At 40.2% G+C, this 26,488-nt stretch overlaps 1 protein-coding gene across 1 annotated transcript in view; it reads right to left on the reverse strand.

Annotated features, from left to right (window-relative positions):
* Positions 1–26,488, reverse strand: part of CPA6 (carboxypeptidase A6) — a 265,180-nt gene that overhangs the window by 151,973 nt on the left and 86,719 nt on the right. Inside the window, exon 2 of the mRNA XM_032610184.1 lies at positions 8,382–8,457. Within this exon, the coding sequence (XP_032466075.1) occupies positions 8,382–8,457 (76 nt within the window). The remainder of the gene's footprint in view (positions 1–8,381; positions 8,458–26,488) is intronic.

The following is a 26,488-nucleotide window of genomic DNA, read 5'->3' on the forward strand; positions in this document are numbered from 1 at the left end:
GGAAAGGATATGTGGGTGGGGTGGGTTATAAAAATGACCACAAATTTTTCTCATGTCTGCATTCACACCTTGCAATCATTTCATCAAGAACTGGAGTCTGTTTTCCCAGTCCTTGAATCTGGGCTGGCCCTCTGACTTCCTTTGTCTGGTGGAATGTGGTAGAAGTATATCTGAGTTTCTTCAATAAGTGCTGCCAGGAAAACTGGACAGCTCCATGTAAAAGAATGAAATTAGAACACTCCCTAACACCACACACAAAAATAAACTCAAAATGGATTAAAGACCTAAATGTAAGGCCGGACACTATCAAACTCTTAGAGGAAAACACAGGAATAACACTCTTGGACATAAATTACAGCAAGATCTTTTTTGACCCACCTCCTAGAGTAATGGAAATAAAAACAAAGATAAGAAAATGGGACCTAATGAAACTTAAAAACTTTTGCACAGCAAAGGAAACCATAAACAAGATGAGAAGGCAACCCTCAGAATGGGAGAAAATATTTGCAAATGAATCAATGGACAAAGGATTAATCTCCAAAATATACAAACAGCTCATGCAGTTCAACATCAAAAAAACAAACAACCCAATCAAAAAATGGGTGGAAGACCTAAATAGACATTTCTCCCAAGAAGACATACAGATGGCCAAGAGGCACATGAAAAGCTGCTCAACATCACTAATTATTAGAGAAATGCAAATCAAAACTACAATGAGGTATCACCTCACACCAGTTAGAATAGGCATCGTCAGAAAATCTACAAACAACAAATGCTGGAGAGGGTGTGGAGAAAAGGGGACCCTCTTGCACTGCTGGTGGGCATGTAAATTGATACGGCCACTATGGAGAACAGTATGGAGGTTCCTTAAAAAACTAAAAATAGAATTACCATACAACCCAGCAATCCCACTACTGGGCATATACTCAGAGAAAACCATAATTCAAAAAGACAGATGCACCCCAATGTTCATTGCAGCACTATTTACAATAGCCAGGTCATGGAAGCAACCTAAGTGTCCATCGACAGACAAATGAATAAAGATGTGGTACACATATACAGTGGAATATTAGCCATAAAAAGGAACCAGATTGGGTCATTTGTAGAGATGTGGATGGACCTAGAGACTGTCACACAGAGTGAAATCAGAAAGAGAAAAACAAATATTGTATATTAACACATATTTGTGGAATCTAGAAAAATGTCACAGAACTGGTCTGCAAGGCAGAAATAGAGACACAGACGCAGAGAACAAATGTATGGACACCCAGGGGGGAAAGGGGGGGTGGGATGAAGTGGAAGACTGAGATTAACAAACATACACTAATATGTATAAAATAGGTAACTAATGAGAACCTGCTGTATAGCACAGGGAACTCTATTTCACTTCGCTGTACAGTAGAAACTAACACAACATTGTAAAACAACTATACCCCAATTTAAAAAAATTATATGAAACAAACAAACAAGAAGTATATCTGAGTTTCAAGCTTGGGTTCAAAGAGCTTTGTAAGTTTCCTCTTGGATCCCTGTGACCCCCAGGCTGGCCAGCTAGACCATAAGAGACACATGGTCCAGCTGTCCTGTCATCCTAGCACACAGCCAACCACTAGTCGTGAGAGTGATGGCAGATGCATGAATGAGCCCAGTTGAGATCACCTTCTATGGGAGACCGGTTGGACCTGACCTCTCAAACTGCCCAGTTTCGTGCACTTTAGGAATAGCAATTACTATCATCCAATAAGAGCAACTATTAGGTTGACCAAAAAGTTCGTCTGGGTTTCTCCGTAACACCTTACGGAGAACCCTGAACGAAATTTTTGGCCAACCCAATACTTTTAAAGTTTAAAAACTCATCTCAAACCAGGTCGTTTAAACATCAAAACTGAGACATCTTACAAACAGAAAGGAAACATGGTCAACTTAAAATACAGTGGACCTAGAGTCTGTCTAGTAAGTCAGAAAGAGAGAAACAAATATAGTATATTAACGCATATATGTGGAATCTTAAAAAAGAAAAAAAAGGTACTGATGAACCTAGTTACAGGGCAGGAATAAAGAGGCAGACATAGAAAATGGACTTGAGGACTTGGGGTGGGAGGGGGAAGCTGGGGGGAAGTCAGAGTAGCATCGACATATATACACTACCGAATGTAAAATAGATAGCTAGTGGGAAGCAGCCGCATAGCACAGGGAGGTCAGCTCGGTGATTTGCAATGACCTAGAGGGGTGGGATAGGGAGGGTGGGAGGGAGGTTCAAGAGGGAGGGGATATGGGGACACGTGTATGCGTATGGCTGATTCGCTTTGTTGAGCAACAGAAACTAAAACAGTATTGTGAAGCAATTATACTCCAATAAATATCTATTAAAAAAATATGGTGGTATTAGTCCAAGGTCATGTTGTCAACCTATTTGAGTAAATTAAATAAAGGATCTGGGGTAATCATAATAAGAGTACTGTAGGGTTTTTTGGGTTTTTTTTACTTTTGAAAAAATGTTTCCAATGTATTCCTGTCTTTCCCACAGATTGTATTGTTTCTCTTAATATGTTTTTTGTTATTGAGTTTACTAATTACCAATAACCACACAGAGGGAGAAAACTGCATACCACGTCTGAAATTTGTATTTCTGAAATTTGATCCATAACTGCACTTGGACATCTGTCTGGATTAAAAGGGGCTTTCTTACTTTCAAAAATCATGCCAGAGAAAGCAAAAGTAATGTTGCTTCATTACTTTACAAAGCCTTTAACAAAAAAAATGTAAATGCTCTTTCCTGCCCCAAACATTCTGACAGATCCAAGTTTTGGTCTCTTCTTCACTTTTATCTTTCAATATCATTCATAATGGTTCTGTGTATCATCAGCTAGCTCACTGAGTCGCTGGCTGCTTGAGGCCACTTTCTTAGATTTTTATTGCTAAGTTACCACAAATTTAGCAGCTCAGTTCTTACTTTACCATTTCTGTAGGTCAAAAGTGGCTTGATTTTCTGCTTAGGGTGTCACAGGGCCGAAATTAAGGTGTCAGCTTAGGCTTCAGTCTCATCTGTGGCTCAGGATCCTCTTACATTCTCAATGGTTGCTGGTAAAATTTCACTGTAGTTGTAGGACTGAGGTCTCTGTTTTCTTCTAGTCACCTGGGGGCAACTGTCAATAACTAGAGTCCTCCTGCAGTTTCTTGTTACATGGCAGCTCTCAGCTTGGATGGTTGATTTCCTCCAGGCCAGCAGGAGTCCATCTTTCTATTTCTTCTTTTGCAGTCATGTGGGGAAAACACTCTATGTTTAAAGTGCTCACCTGATTAGGTCAGGCCCACCTGGATAATCTCCCTATTTTAAGATCAACTGATTTGGTACCTTACTTACATTTGCAAAATCCTTTTAAAGCAGTACCTAGATTAGCGTTTGATGGAACAGCTGGGAGGTGTGTATATACCAGGGCTAAGAATCTTGAAGGCCATCTTAGAATTCTGCCTTTCACAGCCATGCTTAAGAGATCTTCTGATGGCACAACTGGTTTCTAATGAAACTTGGAACAAATAACTCGCATAGCAAGAATTCTATCGTCCGTCTTCCTTCTCACAAGTTTCCCAGTCCATTCCACCATCCAGTTGGACGTTTGAGCTTGTAAGCTCCAAGGGACCACAGGTGTTCTGGAGCTCCTACAGCTCCAGCTGCATGACTTGGGCTGGTACCAAGGAGGATTAGCGATAAGAACATTCAACTATAGCACGATACTGAGGAGAGAGGTCACACCTGGGAAAGGCATCAGCCAAGTTCACAGCCAAGCAAAGGAGAAAGGATGAAGGCTTCCTCATAAGAAGTGCAGTCTTTTCCCATGGAAATTTATGAGTCTAGATATGTCATTCAAAGATATCAAGAAAACTAATATTTTTGAGGCTATGTTTTAGTTTGAAAAAATGATAAACTTTTGGATACAGGACAGATTTTTATCCTACAGATCTCTGATGAGAAAACTGGAAACAAACATCATTGATTTTTCTTTCAACAAGGCTGTGTCAATTCTCTTAAGAGAAACTTTGTCTGGATTTTACATAAAGCCATTTCTATCCCTTCAGAGCACAAAGAATCTGTGAAGAAATCTAGGCAGAACATGGTGTTCGGACTTTAATTTTACTCACCTGCAAACTATCCCCTTTCCATCATAACTTTATTTAAATCATGGTTATGTTCTTAATTAACAGTTTAATTGGTTGGTGCTTTCGCAATCCAGTTCTCTGGAGGCATGGTTTTCTGTTTAACTTTGTTTTAATTCTTCAGCAAAACCATAAAATTTAATTAGGAGAGTAACCAGCTTTGTAACAGCAGTTCTCTGTCCAATTAGCTATGCCCTGACCATACTGTCTCAGATTCCATTCAACAATGCACATACACTTTGCATTTGTTCAGGTTTCAGATAAGGCACTGTGAATTTAGCCTAAGCATATATTCCAGTTGCTTTTCACTTTCCCATAAATGCTTGGTTACAGTCAGTGAAATCAGAAAAAGTAACCTAAAGCATTCATATATACTATTAAACCAACAGCCATCAAAGGCCAACATGTAGGAATGCTATCTTACCGTGCATATTCGTTTCTATTGCTGCAGAACAAATTACCACAAACTCAGCTTAAAATAATACCCATTTATCATCTTACAGTTCTGTAGTTCAGAAGTCCAGACACAGCTGGCTGGATTTTTTCTTCAAGATCTCACTGAGCAAAAATCAAGATAAAAGCTGGGCTGGGATTTCATCTGGACCTCAGGGTTGTCTTCCAAGCTCATATGGTTGTGGCAGAATTCAGTTCCTTACGGTTGTAGGACTGACAGCTCCATTTCCTTGCTGCCTGTCAGCTGCAGATGCTCTCACATCCTAGCAGCCACTATCCTTATCACATGGCTCCCATGGGCAGTTCACAACATAGCAGCTTGACTATGTGCCAGGGGGAGCACTTCTCTGACTTCTTCCTCTGCCAACAGCTAGAGAAAACACTCTGCTTTTAAGGGGCTCACCTGATTAGGTTAGGTCCACCCCAGGTAATTTCCCTCCTGCTGCATAATACTTTACATATCAAGAGAATAATTATTCTATCATATTAACAGGCCCCAGCCCACACTCAGAGGAGGGATTATGCAGGGTGTACACCATGGGGCAGAAATGCTGGGGCCACCTTAGAATTCTGTCTACCACACTGTGCTGTAGGGAAAGAAGGCAACTCAAGGCCTCCCAGGAAAACCCTCCTCCCTTCCCCTTGGAGGCGGTGTACAGGGTGTGCAAAGGAGCTGTTAATAATGGCCCCAATTCTGTCCCATCAGCTCCACAGGGCATCAGATGACAGACACTCATATTCTTTCTTCTCTGCAGGCTTTTTTCTCTGCCTGGCCAGAACTGCTGCTTTCTGTAGTGCAAGAGGATCACGCGATGGAATCATATGAATTTAAAACGACCTCAAGTTAACATGACGCTTATTGATAGAAATTTAGTTAAGCTCAGTGCCTCAAACTTCAGCCTAATAAAACAATTTCTTCTGTGAAAGAAATGAAATATGCAGAAAAGAGTTATTATAGCAGGCCCGAATCTGCTAGACTTAGAACGGCCTGCCTGCAAGACGGGCATGGGGACTTAGATTGTGGGAGGGTCCCTACCATCCTAACCGAGAAGAGCAATTCACGGTGCCTAAAGTGTTTGTGCCAACAGTATAGCTCGTGCTGAACACCTGCTCTCCTGCAGGAGCCTGGAATTCTGGTGTGCGTGAGCCAAGGGTGCTACGTAATTAGGCTCAAAAAAATCCCCAGGCGCTACGTCTATGGTGAGCTTCACATGTGTCATCACAACTTGTCACGGAGGGAATTAAGAACATCCTGTGAGACTCTCCTGGAAGACTATTCTTGGAAACTTGTGCCTGGGTTCTCCTGGACTTCATGCCATGTGCCTTTTCTTTTTGCTCATTTTGCTTTGTATCCTTTTGCATAATAAATCATAGGTCTGATTAGGACTACAGGCTGAGCTGTGAGCCTCCTGCAATCACTGAACCTGGGGGCTGGTCTTGGTGACCCCTGACTCAAGGAATAAAGTAAGAGCATGATAATGATCACATTCTGAGACGAGGCTCCAATGCCCTGCAAACTTGGCCTTAATCCTCTCCGTTGTGAAGACGATCAGAGTACACAGACTAGAGGTAAGAGGCTGTTAAAATGAGGCCGTTCACAGAAAGCACTTAGCACTCTGACTGGCATGTAGTGACTGCAAGCGGCTGGATGTAATTGTGACGTGGACTCACCAGAACACCGTCAACACTGGAATATCAACTCCCCATCCCCCCTTACTCTGCTCCCCTCTTTCCTCACCAGTCCCTCCCCTCTTCTCTCAGTTATCTTCTAAGCTCCTAAGGAAACAAACTGTTTCCTCCCCTAGATTATTCCCTTTCCTTAAGGACCAAATGGAAACAATAGGCAGAAGCATTTTTAAGTACAAAAAGGGCACAATGTAAATGTGCTGTCATTAGGGTCCACCATCCTGTCCATGCTCAACATCTTTCGGTTCCATCTACAATGACTGATGAGTTTATAAGTTATCCCCACGGTTCTCACTGATGTAATCTTATTGCTTTTTTCTTTCTTTTTTTTTTTTTTTTTTTTTGCGGTACGCGGGCCTCTCACTGTTGCGGCCTCTCCCGTTGTGGAGCACAGGCTCCGGACGTGCAGGCTCAGCGGCCACGGCTCACGGGCCCAGCCGCTCCGCGGCATGTGGGATCTTCCCGGACCGGGGCACGAACCCACGTCCCCTGCATCGGCAGGCGGACTCTCAACCACTGCGCCAGGGAAGCCCAATCTTATTGCTTTTGATAATGGTAAGTGATCACTGCATACAGAACTATGCAATTTCATTTTTATAACTTTGTAAGGCTCACCATGTAAATACATTCACACATTGGGAGAAAAGTCCTTTGACAAATCACGTTTTCCAATATCTGGTTCAGAATGTTTGTTCCTTGGAATACTGCACTCTAAGATGTAAAGGGGCTATTGTTTTTTTCCAGTGATATTTCTACAACACAATGGAGCCAGAAACTTCTGCTTGAAACTTGCTTTGTTTTTGTGTAACTTTTGAGTCCCTAGTGGGTTATTCAGAGACTGTTCAGGTATCGCTGCTGAAAAGGCTATAATGGGGTTGATGATCATATGTGACCAGAGGAAGGTCAATGTCAGTACCCAGAGCAGGGATTCCTTTGAGGGGGAGAGGAGGTTTAGGCAATGCCTGGTGAGCGCAGTCTCTCTGCTATTGGATAAAATCACCACAGTTTGGAATAAGCTCCTGCATCCTCACTCTGACCCCTTCTCGTGGGACCCCCCAAGCTTAAACAGGACACTGCATGTGTAGGGGCTGCCGATGAGGAAGAAGAAAAGAAATCAATAAAAGTTCAAAACCTCATTTGCAAATAAATTCAATATCTGAAGGGAAGATGTCAAAGAGAAACATCAAAGCAAAAATAAAAGACCAAAAGTCTGATAATTATAAGTATCTCCAGGAGCCACTGATTCTGTCATCCCTCCTCTGTCATGCCCCTAACACCGTCTCCGGGTAGAACTGTATGGCAGTCCTAGGACACTTGCTTGTCTATCCCACACTGAAGGTTAATGAGGCCTCCCTGGCAAGTCTCCTTTGCTGTCCATTAAAATGAAGCTAAACCACCACAAACTTTATGGGATGCTTCTGTTCTTGGTAGGCATGGAAGAGAGCCCATCACAACACTTCTCATCATATGCTTTTAGCTGAAGTTAACACTCAATTATATTGTAGTAATGGGGAGATGAGAAACCCTCTAACTCTAAAAACCACAGAATTCATCAAAGATTGAATAATCAAAGCCCTTCAACCTTTGCCAACAAAATTCTCTTATCGGACTCACTGAAACATAGCAAAATTAATTAATTTGAATTTCTAGCTTTCTTTTCCTCAACTCAAGTCTGCTTGAAGTTTTAATTAGAAGGAAAGTGTCTAGATGATCAGCAGGGAGATTTCAAGGAGGAGAAGTGAAGCTTTGGAAAATTACAAACTAAATCCATTTGTTAAAAAAATTTTACTGAGCTCCTAGGATATTCAAGACACTCACTGAGAACAGAGCAATGATCAAAAATAGACAAGCTCTCTCATGAAGCTTACATTCTACTAAGGGAGATGGAAAATAAATGAACTAGTAAATAGATAATTGGTCAGATATAGAATATTTTGAGTAACCTTAACTATCCTTTAAAGGCACTTTCAAGCTATCTCTTATCATTTTCTTCCCTTGACTAATGAAGTCCAATTATTCAACTCCAGTCAGCAAAACCCTGTAAACACATTATGAGCATAATGATAAGTGAGTGGACACTCGCTTACCTTCAGTTGCTGGTATATTTTCTTCAGTGCATATGCTTCCTCTTCTGTACTGGGAATAAGTCTTATCACCTTATCACTATAAGAAAAGGAAAACAATGGTGATATTTACCTTTCAAAAATAAAGATATAGGGCTTCCCTGGTGGCGCAGTGGTTGAGAGTCTGCCTGCCAAGGCAGGGGACACAGGTTCAAGCCCTGGTCTGGGAAGATCCCACGTGCCACGGAGCAGCTGGGCCCGTGAGCTATAAATACTGAGCTCTGCGCGTCTGGAGCCTGTGCTCCGCAGCAAGAGAGGCCGCGACAGTGAGAGGCCCGCGCACCGCGATGAAGAGTGGCCCCCGCTTGCCACAACTAGAGAAAGCCCTCACACAGAAACGAAGACCCAACACAGCCAAAAATAAATAAATGAATAAATAAATTTAAAAAAAAAAAAATAAAGATATAACCATCTCTATCTTCTTACCTTTTAAAAAACTGCCTCTGCATTTAAGAAAAACAGCAAAACTTTGGACTGGCCAGCAGGAATTTTACCCTGTCCTTGTTATTCTCTGATTGTATTGGTCTTTTTTTCTCTGTCTGGACACTATTCATTTATTCATCAGCTTTTGAAGATTACAAACTGACACTCAAGCAGAGAAAGGCCAAAAACACAGGAACGGCGGCAACAGGACAAGAATGCTCATGGTGTCTCAAAGCAGATACCAAGAACGAAAACTCCTGATGACAGGGGAAAAAAAACAAACTACTTTTTATTTTTTTCAATTAATTAATTTATTTATTTTTGGCTGTGTTGGGTCTTCATGGCCGCACACGGGCTTTCTTTAGTTGCGGCGAGCAGGGTCTGCTCTTCATGGTGGTGTGCGGGCTTCTCTTGTTGTGAAGCATGGGCTGTAGAAGCATGGGCTTCAGTAGTTGTGGCACGCGGGCTCAGTAGTTGTGGCTCACGGGCTCTAGAGCACAGGCTCAGTAGTTGTGGTGCACGGGCTTAGTTGCTCAGTGGCATGTGGGATCTTCCCAGACCAGGGCTCGAACCCGTGTCTCCTGTCTCCTGGTGGATTCTTAACCACTGTGCCACCACGGAAGCCCCAAAACTACTTTTTAAATTTAACTTAATGCTGAAAAATAATGTGACTTTTGATGAGAGAACCTGTGAAATCCATACACAGCAGAACATTTCTGGTTTGGATTCTTCCCACGTTGAGGACAGTAAAGATAAGCCCATCTCTATGGGGCATTTTATTTCTCAAGTACAGAGCTTCCCAACTGGTATATGGAGGGCCCCCAATTATTTGTGGGTGTGCCATGAGATGCTGATGGCTGTACAATTTTTTATTTTTTTAATTAGTTTTTTAAATTTATTTTTTATTGAAGTATAGTTGATTTACAATGTGTTGGTTTCTGGTGTACAGCAAAGTGATTCATTTATACATATAAATGTGTTCTTTTTCATGTTCTATTATGGTTTATGCAATATTTTTAAAGTGATAAAAATTTTAAATCAATTTTTACAGCCATTAAAATTTTACCACAGTTGAATATTTGAACACTCTTTATAGATTCTGAATTGCCTAAGAAGACTGGAGGTGTCATGCTTTCCATCAGAGAGTTCTCTGTGGTGGTGACTGCTCCCCTAGGTGTGCCAGACAGGCATTATCATTTTCTAATTATGTCATGAGGCTCTGGTATATAATCACAACTATATATGTATAACTGAAGCACTGTGCTGTACACCTGAAGCTAACACATTGTAAGTCACCTGTACTTCCATAAAAGAGAAATTCATTTATCATAGTAAAAAAGTAATCACAACTGTTCCACGTGCTTTGCATGGAGTATATACTTAATAAATATTTATTAGCAGATTGTATAAAGGAGATCATTGAGAATAATTGGCTTCCAGAGGAAATGTAAGGAAAAACTAAGTGCAAGGGGAACGCACATTTGTCATCATCCTCTATGGCATTTCACAGTGACTGCAGATAAAGAAGAATGTTATCAATACCACATATATATATAAAGCACAACAAAACCCCTCTAGCAGTTCAGTCACAGCTTCTCTCTCCAGCCTCAAAGTTGTATCAGAATAAGAGTAGAATTTGCATGCTTTTCCAATGGTTTTACCACTTAGATGAATAGCAGTCTCGAAGGCTAGGTAAGATTAATATGGAGGACATCAGAGCCCAAGGGAGACTTCCAGATTTGTTGGACAGTCATTCTTTAGGGCTGTGTGTCCATTTCCAATCACTTTAAGCTGTATTCTTTCAAAGGATCCCGTTACACCTTCCTTAGATCCCGTTACACCTTCCTTAGCTGTATTCTTTCAAAAGATCCCTGGCTTGCTGATGATAATTTAGTATGTTTTAGGTACTCCTACTCAATATGGCTTTGTAGCTTTGATTTCCTCAAAAATCACACAAAGCAACCTCTCACTATCCATGTCATAAAGCCCACTTTTCTGGAAAAAATTAAAAAGTAGAAGGAAAGGAAAAAAATCGAGTCACTGTAAAACAACTCCAAAAAATGACCTTCAGAATTTAAATGTAATTACACCTTTTCTCTTTTTCATTTCTGTTTACACATTTCTCTGGCCTTTGTTTTTCCTGGATTCATCATATCCTGGCCTCTCCCACCTGAACCAATATAATTCTTGGCAAAGAGAAACAACTCCTATGGATGGTATGGTTGTTTCTGAGGGATGGATCACTTGACAGCTTGCTGAAAAACACCTCCATCTGGGGCCCTGTCAGCTCCTCAAGAGTGCAAAGAAAGCAATCTGTGGTTGTTTTACAGCCACGGGCAGATTCTTTTTTTTTTTTTTTAAGATGATAATTCAACCTGGCAATTGGGTCCTCCTCTGTGAGTGTAAGATAAAAGGGGACCACCCCTGGGATTATTTAACCCTGAAAGTGATTGTTCAAACCCAGCTTTGTCATTTTTATCACAAAAAGTTCACTTCATCTCAGCTTGTAGAAATTTTCAGGTGTGACTTGAGAAATGTTACCATTTGGTTACTTACCAAAGAGCAGAGAATAAGGAAAGCTATTTAGGAAAGCCCATGAAATGCCATACTTTTTTGTAAGCCTATAAATTATATTGGTAGACTAGCCAGCAACCAAAACCCAAGAGCTCTTTATTCAGCATGTAAAACCAGATGCCTTCCAAATGCCCCATTTGTTTTACCAAACAGAAAGCTTACTCTCCCTAGATCTGATAGCTAGTCTTTTTCGAAGTGCCGAACAATAATTCGGGACCACAAACAGGAAGTTTTCAGGTAGTGAAGTAGCTACTGGAACTTAGAAAAACTAGCTGTGCACAGCTATCATTATTTAACCCTGAAGGTGAACTGAGGCTTCCTTTATAATTTATCAGTTTTCTCAATCACTACGTGACAACATCATTTTAAGACCCGTTGGTTACCCTTTGGGATTAAGACGAGGGTAAATCAGATATTTCTGACTCAGCCTCTATAAAGTTGTCAGAGAAAGACTGCAGATGTTTTTAAGTACAGTTTAAGGATGTAGTACAGAGGCGGCAGGGTATCCTAATGTCCCAGTAATTATTAATATGTATCCACTCATGACATACTGGTATTTTGTCCCCTTGTCTTACAGGACAAATGAGGTTATGTTGCTATCATGCTAGCATCAAGTCTGGTTGTACATGTGACGACTGAACCTTCTGTACCGTAGCAACCACATTAAAAAAAGTTAATCAATTGAAAAACTATTATTAAATGTCTAATGAGAATGTATACTCCTAGAGAAGAGAATTCAGCAAGAGAATACCATCTCAGACTTGTTACCATCTGTCTGGGTCTCAGAGTCCTTGTTACAGGAGTGAGGGGTGAACTCCCAGCTGCCTTTTCATTTTCATTTTAAATTTAATTATATATATAACTTTTCTAAGTATAATGGACTTATTAGTTTCAGGTGTACAACACAGCGATTCAATGTTTTTATAGATTACACACCAAAGTTCTTATAAAATATTGACTATTTTCCCTGTGCTGTACATTACATCCCTGTGACTTATTTTCTAACTAGCAGTTCGTTCCTCTTAACCCCCTTCACCTATTTCTCCCCTCCCCCTACTTCTCTCCCCTCTGGTAACCGCTAGTTTGTTCTCTGAATCTATGAGTCTTTTTCTGTTTTGTTATATATATATTTTTTAGATTCCACATATAAGTGAAAACATACAGTATTTGTCTTCCTCTGACTTAGTCACTAAGCATAACACCTAAGACTGTGTGGTTGGAGTTTGATGCCAGCTGTAGTCATCGCTATGCCTTGACCACACCTACGGAAGAACATCTGTGTTTGGACAACCTGAGAGTCCTCCTCCTCAGCCTCCTTTTGAAAGACATAAACGTGAAGCTCCAGATTTTTCCTCTAGCTCCTGGCATGACCTTTCACAATTCTATTATCAAACTCTACATTTCTTTGTAAGTTACAGAGCTAGTTTATGAATCCATGTTTATAAAAATTAAAATATTACACAGGATGTGGAATAATAAAGTTCCTCTCGCAGGTTTCTCCCAAACCTCCCATCTGCCCCTAGTAGCCATTATGAACAGTTTCCTGGGATTCGCGCCAGACTCTTTGTATTTACACATGCATGCGTGTGCGCGCACGCACACACACACAGTGATTTTATAACACTATGATACTAACTTGCTTTTATTTTTCACTTAATTCATTTTAAATGCTATTTTTCACTTAATTTGGTTTTAAAATGCTCCTTTTAAATAAACAACTGGATTCCATATGATCATATTTTATTTCAGAGTTTTATACCTATATTCGTAAGGGAGGCTTTTAAAAATCCAACTTTAAAGCATCATGTTCTTTTTGAATCACTTTTGTCTGATTTTGGTATCAACATTATGCTTACTTCACGGGACTAATTAGGGATTTTTTACCATTGTAATATGCTCTGACAATTTGAATGACACAGAAGTTATGCTTCTGATTGTTTTGTAGAATATACTCATAAAATCTTTGAAGGTGAGACCTCCTCTTCCTTTTTTTTGTTTTTGTTTTTTTCTGGTGGTTGGGGGTTAGATATCTTTTAAATTCTTTTGTGGATAATGGTGTGTTCGGTTCTCTTCTGGGCTTTTGGTAATTTACATTTCCCAGAAAACCATCCACTTATTTTTATAAAATATATTAAACTATTAAAAAGTCTTACAATTTAAGACATATAACTTTCTTTATCTGTAGCTTTGTCCCCTTTTTATGTCCTAATGGTATTTGTGGGTTTTTAAAAAATTCCTCAATCAGATTTTGCAAAATTTATTTTGTTGGTCTTTTAAAGAATCATTTTGTTTTTATTGATCAATTATATTTATTATATATAAATAGATATGTATTTTGATGTATATATAGTTATATATGTTATATATTAATGTATAACATGTATTTTGATGATACATAGTTATGTATAAGCTCATAACTACTACATCTTCTGAATGGAATGAAACTTTTATTCGAACCAAATATCCTTAGAAAAATCATTCTTTGGCTCATTTAAATGGCCTTCACCTTGAATTCCATTTTCCCTAATATGATTGCCACTCATGCTTTCTTTCTGTTTAGCTGGCACAATTTTGCCCATCTCTTTCTTATGCTTTTCCCCCAGATGTGTCTCTTGCAAACGTCATAATGCTAGATTAAATTTTTAAAATCCATAAAGAACTTTGACTTTTAGCTGGAGAATTGTACTTGTTCACATTAATTATCATACCTAACATGTGTGGTTTTAATCTTACAATTTTTTGTTTTGTTATAAGTTCTTGTTGCCATTTTCTTCCTTTTCTGCCTTTCTTAGAGTTAACCAATTTTCTTTGCCAATTTTTTCGTATCTATTGGTTTGTGAGCTACGCATCTTATTTCTATTTCTTCAGGGTTTTTATAAATTAAAAAAACCTTAACAGAAATAGAGGCACAGATGTAGAGAACAAACGTATGGACACCAAGGGGAGAAAGCAGCAGGGGGGTGGGGGGGGTGGGATGAACTGGGAGATTGGGATTGACATATATACACTAATATGTATAAAATAGATAACTAATAAGAACCTGCTGTATAAAATAAAATAAAATTCAAAAAAACCCCACCTTAAATACCTCTTCTTTCATGTCTAGAATTAATGTCTTAGTACTTTCCTCCCTTGAAAAAGATTTAAAAATATTTTTTGTCCATCCCTCTCTCTCCCACAATTTTCCTCCTCCTTCATTCCATGTTTGTGAAAATCACCTGGCATTGTTGTTGCACGTCTAAGTGTGGATCTCTCCTCAAAACTCATATCTTGAAGTCCTAACCCCCAGTATGTCAGAATGTGAGTGTATTTTGAGATAGGGTCTTTGAAGAGGTAATTAAGTTAAAATGAGGTCATTAGGGTGGGGCCTCATCCAATACAATTGGTGTCCTTTTCAGAGAGGAAATTTGGGCACAGACACTCACAGGGGGAGGAGCATGTAAAGACACAGGAGAAGAAGGCCTCAGAAGAGACCACACCCACAGACCCCCTGATCTCAGACTTCCTGCTCTAGGACTGTGAGGAAATGTGTTGCTGTCGCTGAAGTGACCCAGTCTGTGAACTTTGTCACCAAAGCCCCAGCAGACTAATATTAATACATACTCTGAAGATGGCAGCTTAACCGTTATGTCCTCATGGAGCTATTCTTTGATATCCAGAAAATTTCAGTCACCTTGTTCTTTCCTGTATTCTCCCAATACCTTATACATTTCCTATTACACTCACCATAATTATTTAATGTCTACATCTCTCCACTAAGCTTTAAACTCCATATAAGCAGGAATTCAATACATTGTAATCTATTTGTGGGAATCCTGCGTTGTGTGAGTATCTCTACAGAGTGGTTTGGAGCTGGTCTTGAGGGGTCCAGGACCAGTTTTTTTGTCTTACTCAAAATTCCTCTATCATGCAGAGGGTGAAGAAGCTCACACCCACGCATGGTAAAGGCCCGGGGTATCTGCTTTTCAGAGGTGCCTCCTATCCCCCACATCCCTAGGAAAGTAAAATCTCCCTCAGTTTCTTCCAGCTGAGTGGGAAGTTTTTCTCCACAGTTCGAGAAAAGTGCTTTGAGAAAAGCAAGCTTTACGCAGACTTGCTTCTAGCTCCCCACTCCTGCCCACCGTGGGCACTGGAACCCCAGCATCAGCTTGAGGGCCCCTTTGCAAAGTCCTGACTCCCAGACCTCAAGGCATCAGCTTTTTCTTTTCACTGTAGCTTCCCCTCTCCCCAAATGTTTGGCACCTGGAAGTTTCCTCTTCTTTCTTCCTCCAAAGCTGTTATCCACTAAAACCAATGACAGGGTGGCAGCATCACACATTCTGGAGGCAAGTTGCCAGCACAATCTGCGTGGTCTCAGGCAAGGTTTTTCACCTCTCTGTGCCTCAGTCCCTCTCTCTCCAGATTGGGGAGACTCGTACCTAATTCATGGACTATTAAATGAGTGAGGGTTTAATGAGTATTCAAGTCAAGTGCTTAGAGTAATACCTGACACAGAGTCAGAGATATTATAGATGTTTGATGTTTTCATTACATTTTGGCATTTTCAGCATTTCTTCGCTTTATCCAATATTTACACTTTGAGGGTTCCTGATGGCATCCACTCAAATCCTTCATGTTCTCTCCTGTTCTAATCTGTTGAGTGGAAGAATGAATAAGATTCTCAAGAGGAAACTACTTGTAGCAGACCTCCTGAGCAGCCTCAGAATGTGTGACCTGTCTGTAGTCTGTCCTCTGCTTGGTGTCGTGTAACTGCTTCCCTTGGGACCACACCTAATTTGAGACCCAACTTAAAGACAGTCCGTGGACAGTAAGGTGGAATGACAAGTAAGTCCTGCCCAGTTGGGTTCACTCTATGGCCGGTGACTGACGGTCGATGCAGTCAGATTCCATCTTGGGGAGTGTGCGCTTGAGACATAAAGAAAAGGACCAGTTAGTCTGCAGGATCTGGAGCAGGGCACCAGATCCAGGGAACAGCCAAGTGGCCACACTGGCAAAGTCCTCAAGCAGGGAGCACAGGCACTTGACACACAGCCCTTTGTGAACGATCGTTTGGCTCCAGGGACATGGGTTGGAAACAGTCCCCCCTTTCCCTTGTGCTTCCTTATGATAAACTTCTATCAACTGATGTATCTGGAATGTGTCTTTTTTGAACCCAGCAAATGCACCAGTATTAAGAACACATAAACTTCAGATACTTCAGTTTTTCATTCCTGTCTGTCTCCAAGTCACTGGATTTATCTTCTCTGAACCAGTTCCTTGTTCATTTAGGGAAGAAAAAGAATAAGGTTGGATTCCAATCAGGGCTCCACCACTTGACCAAACTGTGTAAACATTTAGAGCCAATGATGTCTAATCCTTAACTGGGGAAACACTAGAATTTTGTTGCATAAGGTTTTTGTGAGAATTATTTCATTTGGCCACACTTATTAAGTTTTCATTATGTGCCAGACACGGTGGTGGATGCTAGGGATAGAGCAGTTCCTGCCGTGATGGGCTTACACTCACAGTCTCTGTGAGATACTGTCTGGGAAACGCCTAACTTAACATAGCCTCTCAGTGCATTAGCTACTGTTATTACCTCCACAGGAAAATATTTTTCTCATCCTTTAGAACTTAACAAGCTGAAAGCAGATGCTTTGCTAAGTGTGTTTCACTGTAAATATCAGAAACAAACCACGATTTAGTTGCGGATCTATTTAACTTTCTTTGGTCGTTGTTGGTGCTTTTATTTCTTGACATTTTCACAGGTATTTGATTCTAATTGTTGATCAGTTTCTTAATTTGGGACTATTTCCTTTCTTCTCAGGCAGCTCTTTGGCATCTCAGAAATGCACATATTAGGTAATATTTTCTACAACAGCGATTTACATAAAATAAAAAGGGAAAATAATTTCAGAGAGAGTCTTGTAGAGATGTCCTCTCTATTGGTACAGGCTACACATGTTCAATTTTTCAATAAAGACACAATTTACCTGGATGTAGAAAAGGATTTCTAAGGTTGCCCTTTACAAGGTACCAGAGTAGATGACTATAGTGGATGCTTTTGACTGCCCCTCTTAAATCCATTTTCCTTTCCTTAAACCCTGACAGGACTGGTTTGCTCAGATACACACCCTAAACCCGTTTCAGGAATGAGTCTTGATCAGCCAGTCAGAGGATGGGTATCCCCTGGACACTTTTGGTAGTCTGGAGATGGACAGGTGCTATAAATGGACCCAATCGGGTTTAAGGGAAGGACTGATATTCCAAGGTTGAGGGAAAAAGAAGATTCACTCTTATTGAACATAAGCAATGTGTAACCCTGCTTGGCACTGACAGCCTGTAATTAAGAAGGGAGTGAACTTTGGGGTGAAGCAGATTCTGTGGACTGTTGGGAGAAGAGACAGAAAGAACCTGGGTCTTCAGTGATCTTGTAGAATCAACCAACCTTCAAGCTTGTCCTATCTCTGGACTTCCTGTTATACAGTGTACAATTTTTCTTTACTGTGTGGGCCAGTTTGCGTCAGTTGTCTCCTACTTGTAACCAAAAGCATGTTGCAGAGTAACAATAATTTTACTTATTTTGGCTATTTTTAGGAATGAGATAAGGAAAACCAATAGAATAATTAAATTTACTGTTATTTAATAGTAAGCAAAGTCTTCGCAGCTGGGGAAACACATATTGACATTCCTTCTTTCTTTCCTAAATACCATTCTCTAAAACATCCCTTTAATTTTGCTGGCAGCTTAAAAAATCGTGGGTGCTTTCAGAGGAGAAGATTTATGGAACTCAACAGCTAAGAGTCATCTCGTGTTTGCAAGAAAAATAGGACGGTTTAAAATATTTGCCGATTTTTCTGAAAACTTGTATCTTGTGGAAGAATAATAGGATATTCACTTATTAAACAAAAAAAAATCTCATGCCCGAGCACAAAGAAAACCATTAAGTAATCCCATCTAGAAAAATTACTGTTCGCATATAGATTCTATATTATAAAGGTCTCAGAGCTGTACTTCCTTTGTTGAAAGGAAGTTTTGATGTACATGAAAAATTTCATTAAAAAGCAATAAATAAGAGACAACTTGGCAGGGAATACTCTAGAGAGCTAAATGGAGTCTCCCTTCTTTGGTCATGGTTTATAGTTGCAATATAAAATACTCAGAACACGAAGAAGCTTCCTATGGCCGTTTGCCTAGGACATGAAGCTTTAGACTCCACTCTCGGATTAACATTAAGCAGAAGCAGAATTGATGACTTTCTTCTTCTTCTTTTTTTTTTTTTTGTTGTTGCTACAGTTATTTTAACAGGAGAGAAAAGAAAAATATAGTCTGCAAAAGTAACAGAAATTTTCTCAAGAAGTTCAATGCCTACCATGGTGTCTCATCGGTAATGAATGATCAAGAAATATCTGCTGAACTGAAATGAGATTGGCTTTTGTAAACTGCTATGTTTTAAATTTCTGAAATTTTGGAATGGAATGGCTTCCATTGTAAGGCTTGAAAATTTCCTATTCTCTCATTAGCACAGGTCAGAGAGGAAAAAGAAATAAAATGTAACCCTGCCAGTAAGTTAATTTCTTACAGTAAGATATTATCTTCACTATGTCTCAAGGACTTTCTATATATCATTGTCAAATCAGTATTTGACAAGTCCTTCTTGTGATATTTAAGGATAGGACTCAATCTGAGGAAACTGTTACCGCAATGGAGAACGAATCATTCATTCAACACATATCTGTGTAGCAATTATTCCATGCAAGTCCCTGGTGGGGAAGAAAAAGGAAGTGAGTATAGAGCATATATAATCTAGTATAAAGATGTATAATCTAGATGGGTATATAAGACATAAGTAATGCCTTACATTATTATCGTGATATAAGGTAGCATGTGATCAATGTTTTATAAATTACACAGAAAATGAGATCAAGCAGGATGCTGTGGGGCCTTCCCAGGGACAGAACCCCATGTCCTCCATCTCTTGTTTGTAGAAAAGCTTTAGTCTCCTAGGCCTTCCCCTAGTTCTGAAGAGCAAATTTAATCAGCGAAGTAAAAAATACAGAAACGAAAGGGAAGAGTCAAGCAAGATGAAATAACAGTAGTTTAGCTATTAAACAAAGTCAAGGACATTTAGTTCCTCATCAAGAGCTATAGATAATATCCTGAGCCATATCACTGAGTTGTTTTGCTGACACCAAAACCCCTACCAGGTAGAAGAAGTTAACTGCATGCTGACCACAAGCATGTGGACCCCAGACTGGTTGGAACCAGAAGGTTAATGATGTCGACTCCCGAAATACCACCCCATTACCTCACCACCAACCAATCAGATGAATGTCCATGAGCTGATTAAGCACCATACAACCCTCAGCCCTAATGTTGCCTTTAATAACCCTTCCCTGAAAGCCGGTCAGGGAGTTGTGTTTAGCTGGAACTATCAGAGAAGACGATATGGAAGGACTTGAATACTTGAAATGAAGATCTGTGTCCCAGTTGACCGAGAGTCATTGGTATACAATAGCTTAGTGGTTTTGAAATTTGAGCGTGCATGAGATTCACGTGGGAATCTGCCAGAATAACTTGTTGGGCTAAATATCTTGAAATCTCCTTTCAGTAAAATACTTTAGCAATACTGAAATTTGTACGTGTGTGTAGTGTATCTTTTAATATGCATTGGTAGGCCGGCAATAAAGTAGGGGAAATCCTAACAGGTCGAAAATGCTGAGATAACACTGAAGCAGTGGCCACCCTGATTGAGGACATCTGGGTGATCGCTGATGTCCTAGAATCTGAACAAGGGGAACATGCAAACCAGAGACACCAACAGAAGGTCTTAAAGATAACCACCTCAGTGAAAGGGTGGCCAGAAAGAATGCCTTGTGAAAAGAAAGAGTAGGAATACTTATCTTTCTTGGACTTGGCTCTGGATAGAGGAGAAAAATATAGTCATCACTGAATTTAAAACCACAAGCTATCCAACTAGTAGGGTTAGGAATAAAATTCAAACTGCCTATGTTGTCCAAAATCTCCAAGCCTCATTCTCTCAGCTGCAGAGGCTTGCCTAGTGATGGCTCACAACTGAGTCCATTTAGGGCATTACCTTCAGTTTAGAGGAAGTGCTTCACCCAAGGTTAAGGCTCCTCCTACTTCTCAGAATAAAGGCAAACCTTAGCCCATCCTTTATCTTACTATAGTGCATTGCTCTGAGGATGAAAAATTCTCAGGGGTATCAAATAAATCAACAATTAAACAAGGCACCGTAAGCCCATGGTGGGATTTCATGCCTCTCCCTGTCATATCATATATCATGAGGGTAAGTAGGGTATTAGAAATAGGATGGGAAAGTTTATAGTCAGATACATCACAAAGTAAGGAGAAGCAGTGATGACAATTTACATCTAAAAATCTCGCTTCTTCCATCACCTGTTAACAGCCAAATGCATTGCTCCTGAAGGGGAGTCCCTGAACAGCGAACAGAGAACACTGGTAAAACATACTGAAGACGAAAGCACGTGTTGCATCCAGGCAACAGATTATGGCCAAGCTTTGTATCTTATCTACTCATATATCTTAGAATTCAATTTAAGAAGGAAGAGGGTTGTGAGGGGCTGTGTATTAACACAAAAGTATGAATTGAAAGGGGAAGGCAGCCTTTCCTGATAGAAACCAAGTCTGATTCGGCGGATTGGCTTGGCAACGAAGTTTTCCTTTGCCAGTTAGAGGATATAGCACATAGCTTCCTAAATGAGCTATATCTGCAGAATCAAGGTTTAGAGAAAATTCTATTTTAAAGCAGGTGATAACACCATTTTGTCAAATATTATTGTGTCGGCATAGATGTAATGAAGTTCACAATTTTCCCAAATCTTTGTGATGATATCACGTTGAACAAAAAAGGGTGAGGGATGCATTATTTTCTGGAATTCTTTTGCGGGGCATGAGTAGAGAAGTGGGGAGCTGACTTTCTTAGCTCTCTGGGCTGATTTTGGTTCTGTCTTTAAGATGGTAACCCCTTAAACTGAACACACTTCCCTGGAGGTGTTGTGAAGTTGTCAGGAGAAAATCAGGGAAGGGAGGAAACACATTCTTGTTGCAGGTGAGAGAGGAACTCAGAGTTCTTATTTTAAATATTAATACTTGATGTATCTGATGAAGCAAAATATTTGATCACTGAACCGATACCTATCACTGCCATTTCTCCAGGTGCTGGAGAAACAGTAATGAACAAGGCAGGAAATTTTCTGTTATCATCTAGCTTATGTTGCAGAGAGGGAGGCAGATAATGAGTAAATAAATTAACAAACAGCGTTTCAGATAGTGACAGAGCTATGGATAAAGTAAGAGGTAATTTGATAGCAACTGGGGAGGGGGCGGTGCTATTTCAGATCGGGTGTCAAGGAAGCATCCTCCGAATCAAGTTTTAAATTAATACCTGGATTCAAATGAGCCAGCAGGGGAGGATTCCATGGAAGAGTGCTAAGAGCCCTGAGTTGAGGCATGCTTGGTCCTCCTTGAGGACAGCAAGTCTGCAGCCGAGAACAAAGGGGTGCGTGGAAGGCGGCCACGTTGCGGGGGGATGACCAGGGAGGATCTCGTGATGGAGCCCTGGACGTGCATACGGAGTTCTGTTTTTATACCTGGTGCAATGGAAGCTCTTAGAGGGTTTTAATCAGGACAATAATATCTGATTTATGTTTTTAAACGCTCACCCTGGCTGCTGTGTGGAGAATGGACTCTGGGGGAAAGGGAAGAGAGAGGGGAGAGCAAGGAGACCAGCAGGATGATTGCTGCAGTATAGGACAGAGGTGGCTTCTCTAAGGAAGTCGGAGAAAGAGGCTAGATCCAGGATATACTAGAAGTGGAGTCCACAGAATTCACTGCTGAATTTATACAACCAAAGGAGAGTTAGAGAAGAATCACAGATGACTACCACGCTTTGGCCATCCACTGGGATTGAGAAGACTGAAGGCAGGTTTGGCAGAAAATATCAAGCTCCTATTTCTTTCTGAACATGCTATATTTGTGATCCTATTAGACACGGATACGGTGATGAGGAATCAGTTTGATGATACAAATTTGGGGCTTAGCAGGAAGCTGGGGCCAGAGGCAGAAATTTAGGAGACATTAACATACGGTTAGTATTTAAAACCATGATACTCATTTCTCCTAAGTAGTGCATAAAATGTTTAGAGAATAGTAAAATATCATAAAAGGATTTGGATTTCCCAGAAGTTGTTTGCCAGACTTTCTCTTTTCCTAGTTGTTCCTTCATTCTGTTTGTAAAATTAGGATGTGAGTGTTCAGCAGAGGCACCACGAGAGTCGGGGAGAGAACAGCGCTGCTTAGGTCATAAGGCGTTCCTCATACGAACAAAGCTCGTCTGGTATCACGGTGTCTCTCTCTACTTAGCTCCAAATTTGAGTCAGGGTCAAATGGAACCTAAATCACATCTAGAACCAAGGGGGCTTGGGTTTCTGTAGCCTCTGTTGGCCAGAAAGACACACGAGCAGGGGTTGGAGTAGATGCTGAGGGAGCCAATCCAGCGTCTGCCCCGCTGGTCAGAAAAATGTGGACACTGGCTTTTAATGAGGCTTTAATTCTACAAGAGACTTGAGGAATTTTTATTGGAAATTTGTCATGCAGAAATATTTTGCCTTCTCGTACGTTACAGGGATGAAGCAGTTATAGAAAGCTGTGGAAAATCTCCCTTGGAAGCTATGAGCCAGTTTTCTAAATTAGACTTTTATTTGTTAATCAAAAATAAGAATTGACTGAAAGGACTAAGAACAGAAGTGGGGGATATGGTCAGTGAAATGTGGACAACAAACCAGGATCTGTTTACATTCTTGCCAAATGTGTTCCTCAGTTTGGAGATCTGGAGGGGTTTTTTTAAGGAATTTAATTTGGTTTGGGGAGGGGATTTTTTTTTTTTTATTAAATTGGGAAACATACTCATTGTGGTATGGTCTTTACATCTCTGGAGGTGACTGTGTTTACTGCTTTGTGGATGTACAATTAACACAGAATGCAGAATTGGCAGGGCAAGCTCCCAGGTTCACTGCAGCATTATTCACAATAGCCAAGACGTGGAAACAACCCAAGTGTCCACTGATGGATGAATGGATAAAGAAAATGTGGTATGCATATATATGGAATCTAAAATAAAATATGGTCCTGAAGAAGCTAGGGGCAGGACAGGAATAAAGATGCAGACAAGGGACTTAAGGACACAGGGAGGGGAAAGGGTAAGCTGGGACAAAATGAGAGAGTGGCATTGACATATATACACCACCAAATGTAAAGTAGCTAGCTGGTGGGAAGCAGCCGCATAGCACAGGGCGATCAGCTTGGTGCTTTGTGACCACCTAGAGGGGTGGGATAAGGAGGGTGGGAGGGAGAAGCAAGAGGGAGGGGATATGGGGATATATGTGTACGTATAGCTGATTCACTCTGTTATACAGCAGAAACGAACACACCATTGTAAAGCAATTATACTCCAATAAAGATGTTAAAATTTAAAAAAAAAGAAAAGAAAATGTGGTACGAAGATTCAATGGAGTATTACTCAGCCATAAGGAAGAAGGAAATCCTGCCATTTGCCAAAACATGGATGGACCTGGAGAGCACCGTGCTACGTGAAATAAGCCAGGCAGAGAAAGACAAACACTGTATGATCTCACTTGTAAATGGCAACTAAAAAAGCCAAATTCATAGAAATAGCAAACAGAATGGTGGTTGCCAGGGGCTGACGCATGGGGGAAATGGGAGATGCTGGACAAAGGGCACAAACTTTCAGTTTGAGATGAATGAATTCTGGGGATCTAATGTACAGAATGGTGACTACAGTTAATATTGTATACTTGGAAGTTACTATGAGTAGAGGTTTAATGTCCTCACCATAACAACAACAACAACATGGTAATTTGTGAGGTAAGGGATGCGTTAAGTAGCTTTATTGCAGTAAATATTTCATAATAATCATATTGTATACCTTAAACTTACACACAGTATTACATGTCAGTTATATCTCAATAAAGCTGGAAAAACATCCAAAGTGCAAGCAATTGAATTTTTTCATGCAGAGACTAAGGTAGCTGCATAAAACTAATAGCTATACATTCCTATATATTCTCTGCTTAAATATTTTTTGGGGGTGTTGACAAAGATGTCTAGAACTTATTTAAAATCACATTGGAGCTAACTGAATGCAATGTGAATATGGAATTGTCTGTTTTGTGAAGAATAATTAGGCTTATGATTGCCCAAATTGAATGGTCTTTAGAGTTTTTTTTAATTTTATTTTTTTATACAGCAGGTTCTTATTAGTTATCTATTTTATACATATTAGTGTATATGTCAATCAAAATCTCCCAATTCATCCCACTGTAGAGAACTTTTTCAATTGTAATGTTTAATGTATTTACTTTCATCCAAACAATAAATTGCAATGATACCCGATGGTTTTTGAGTTCTTATTATCAATTTTTTTCCTAAGTGCTTTATGTTTTCTCATTTCATCCTCTTACGATTTTCAGTATTTGCCTAATTTTAAGGTAATGTATTTGATTATCTCTCTCTTTTAAGGATTTGAAGAAATGATAAACAAAGGCAATGATTATCTGTATACACAAGAGCATTGAGAGTTAGGGTTGAATTTTGTCAAGGGTTATTCAGTGTCTTAGAAGGATTACTTTGTCAATAGTTTGTCCAAACTTGTTTCTTATGTCTATAAGCAATGTATGACATGAGAACTGTAGAGCTATCATCATCTGTGACTCGTTCTTTTGAATCTGAAAATTTCTAGGAAACAAGAACAACTCTGAAGTAAGCTCAGTCTGACAACGAGCTCCTTGCTTGACATTGGTGGTAGATTCTGTGCAGACTTATGGGAAAGTGGCAGAACTACCAATACAACCAGCCTGTGGAGAAGGGACAGCAGCAGTGGGAGGGAAATGAGGACACTTGTATAGAGCGAGGCATCCAGGCTTTGTCATTTCCCCCATGGGACCCAAGAGCCTGCAAAGGCTCCCAACACCCTAGATGTGCCTTTCTCCTTTTCCTTCCTTATTTCCACTATTAAATGTTATGTGGTGACTCTATGTATGATGTTGGGTGATTTATGTCTTTGAAGTCCTTTCCTGGAGGAAAGATTGAACTTACAGATCCCCCTTGAACAACCTGGGGGCTAATCCACATATAATTTATAGTCGGCCCTCCAGTATCTGAGGTTCCTCTGGATCCATGATTCAACCAATCAAGGAGCGTGTAGTACCTGCAGTGTTTACTATTGAAAAACATCTATGTATAAGTGGACCGTGGCAGTTCAAACCCACCTTGTTCAAGGGTCAACCAACTGTACTTTTCTTTTTCGGCGGTGGGACTCTCTGGCTCTATAAGTGTAACCAATTCTGGAACACTTCAGTCAGGGGTTAAGAAATATGATTGCGTAATTAACACATCAGTTAAGATGCTTTTGGTTCCAAATAACAGAACACCCACCTCAAAATGAACTAAACCATATGGGAAATTATTTGCTTATAAATGAAGAGTCTAGCAATAGGTAGCAGAGTTTGGTCAGGGCTCCAGCTCGATTTCTCTGCAATTTTCTTAACTCTGTGTTCGTCTATTCACTCAAGCCCACTTTCTTTAATGTCACGGAATGGCTGCAGCAGTCCCAGGCCTCACATCCATACACCACACTGTCAAAAAGAATGGGTTATTTTTCTTTTCTAAATATCGAAAGGAAAGAATCCTAAACTCAAAGATTTAGATCAAGTTAAGATGCCAAGCTCACCCTTGAACCAATCGTGGCACCAGAAGAATGCATTCTTCATGTTATCTAGGCTCACTCCTGCAGATGGTGATGGGGAGATTTTGGTGATGGTGGGGGAGGCACCATAAAAATACATGACTGCTTCACAGTGAGGAAACACACAATGTTCGCGTGTATAAACCAAGACACAATCCCACGTGCACTTGCTTTCCAAGCTCTTGCAATTGTCATTCCTAGATTGCACCAAGGATTAGTGGGATGCCTGGGGGAGGGGGCCAATTTGGTAGCTTTTAATGTACATGTACATGAGGGGCAACCTGCAGGG

The sequence above is a fragment of the Phocoena sinus genome, chromosome 17 (genome assembly GCF_008692025.1).
Source record: "Phocoena sinus isolate mPhoSin1 chromosome 17, mPhoSin1.pri, whole genome shotgun sequence".
NCBI classification, from domain to species: Eukaryota; Metazoa; Chordata; class Mammalia; order Artiodactyla; family Phocoenidae; genus Phocoena; species Phocoena sinus.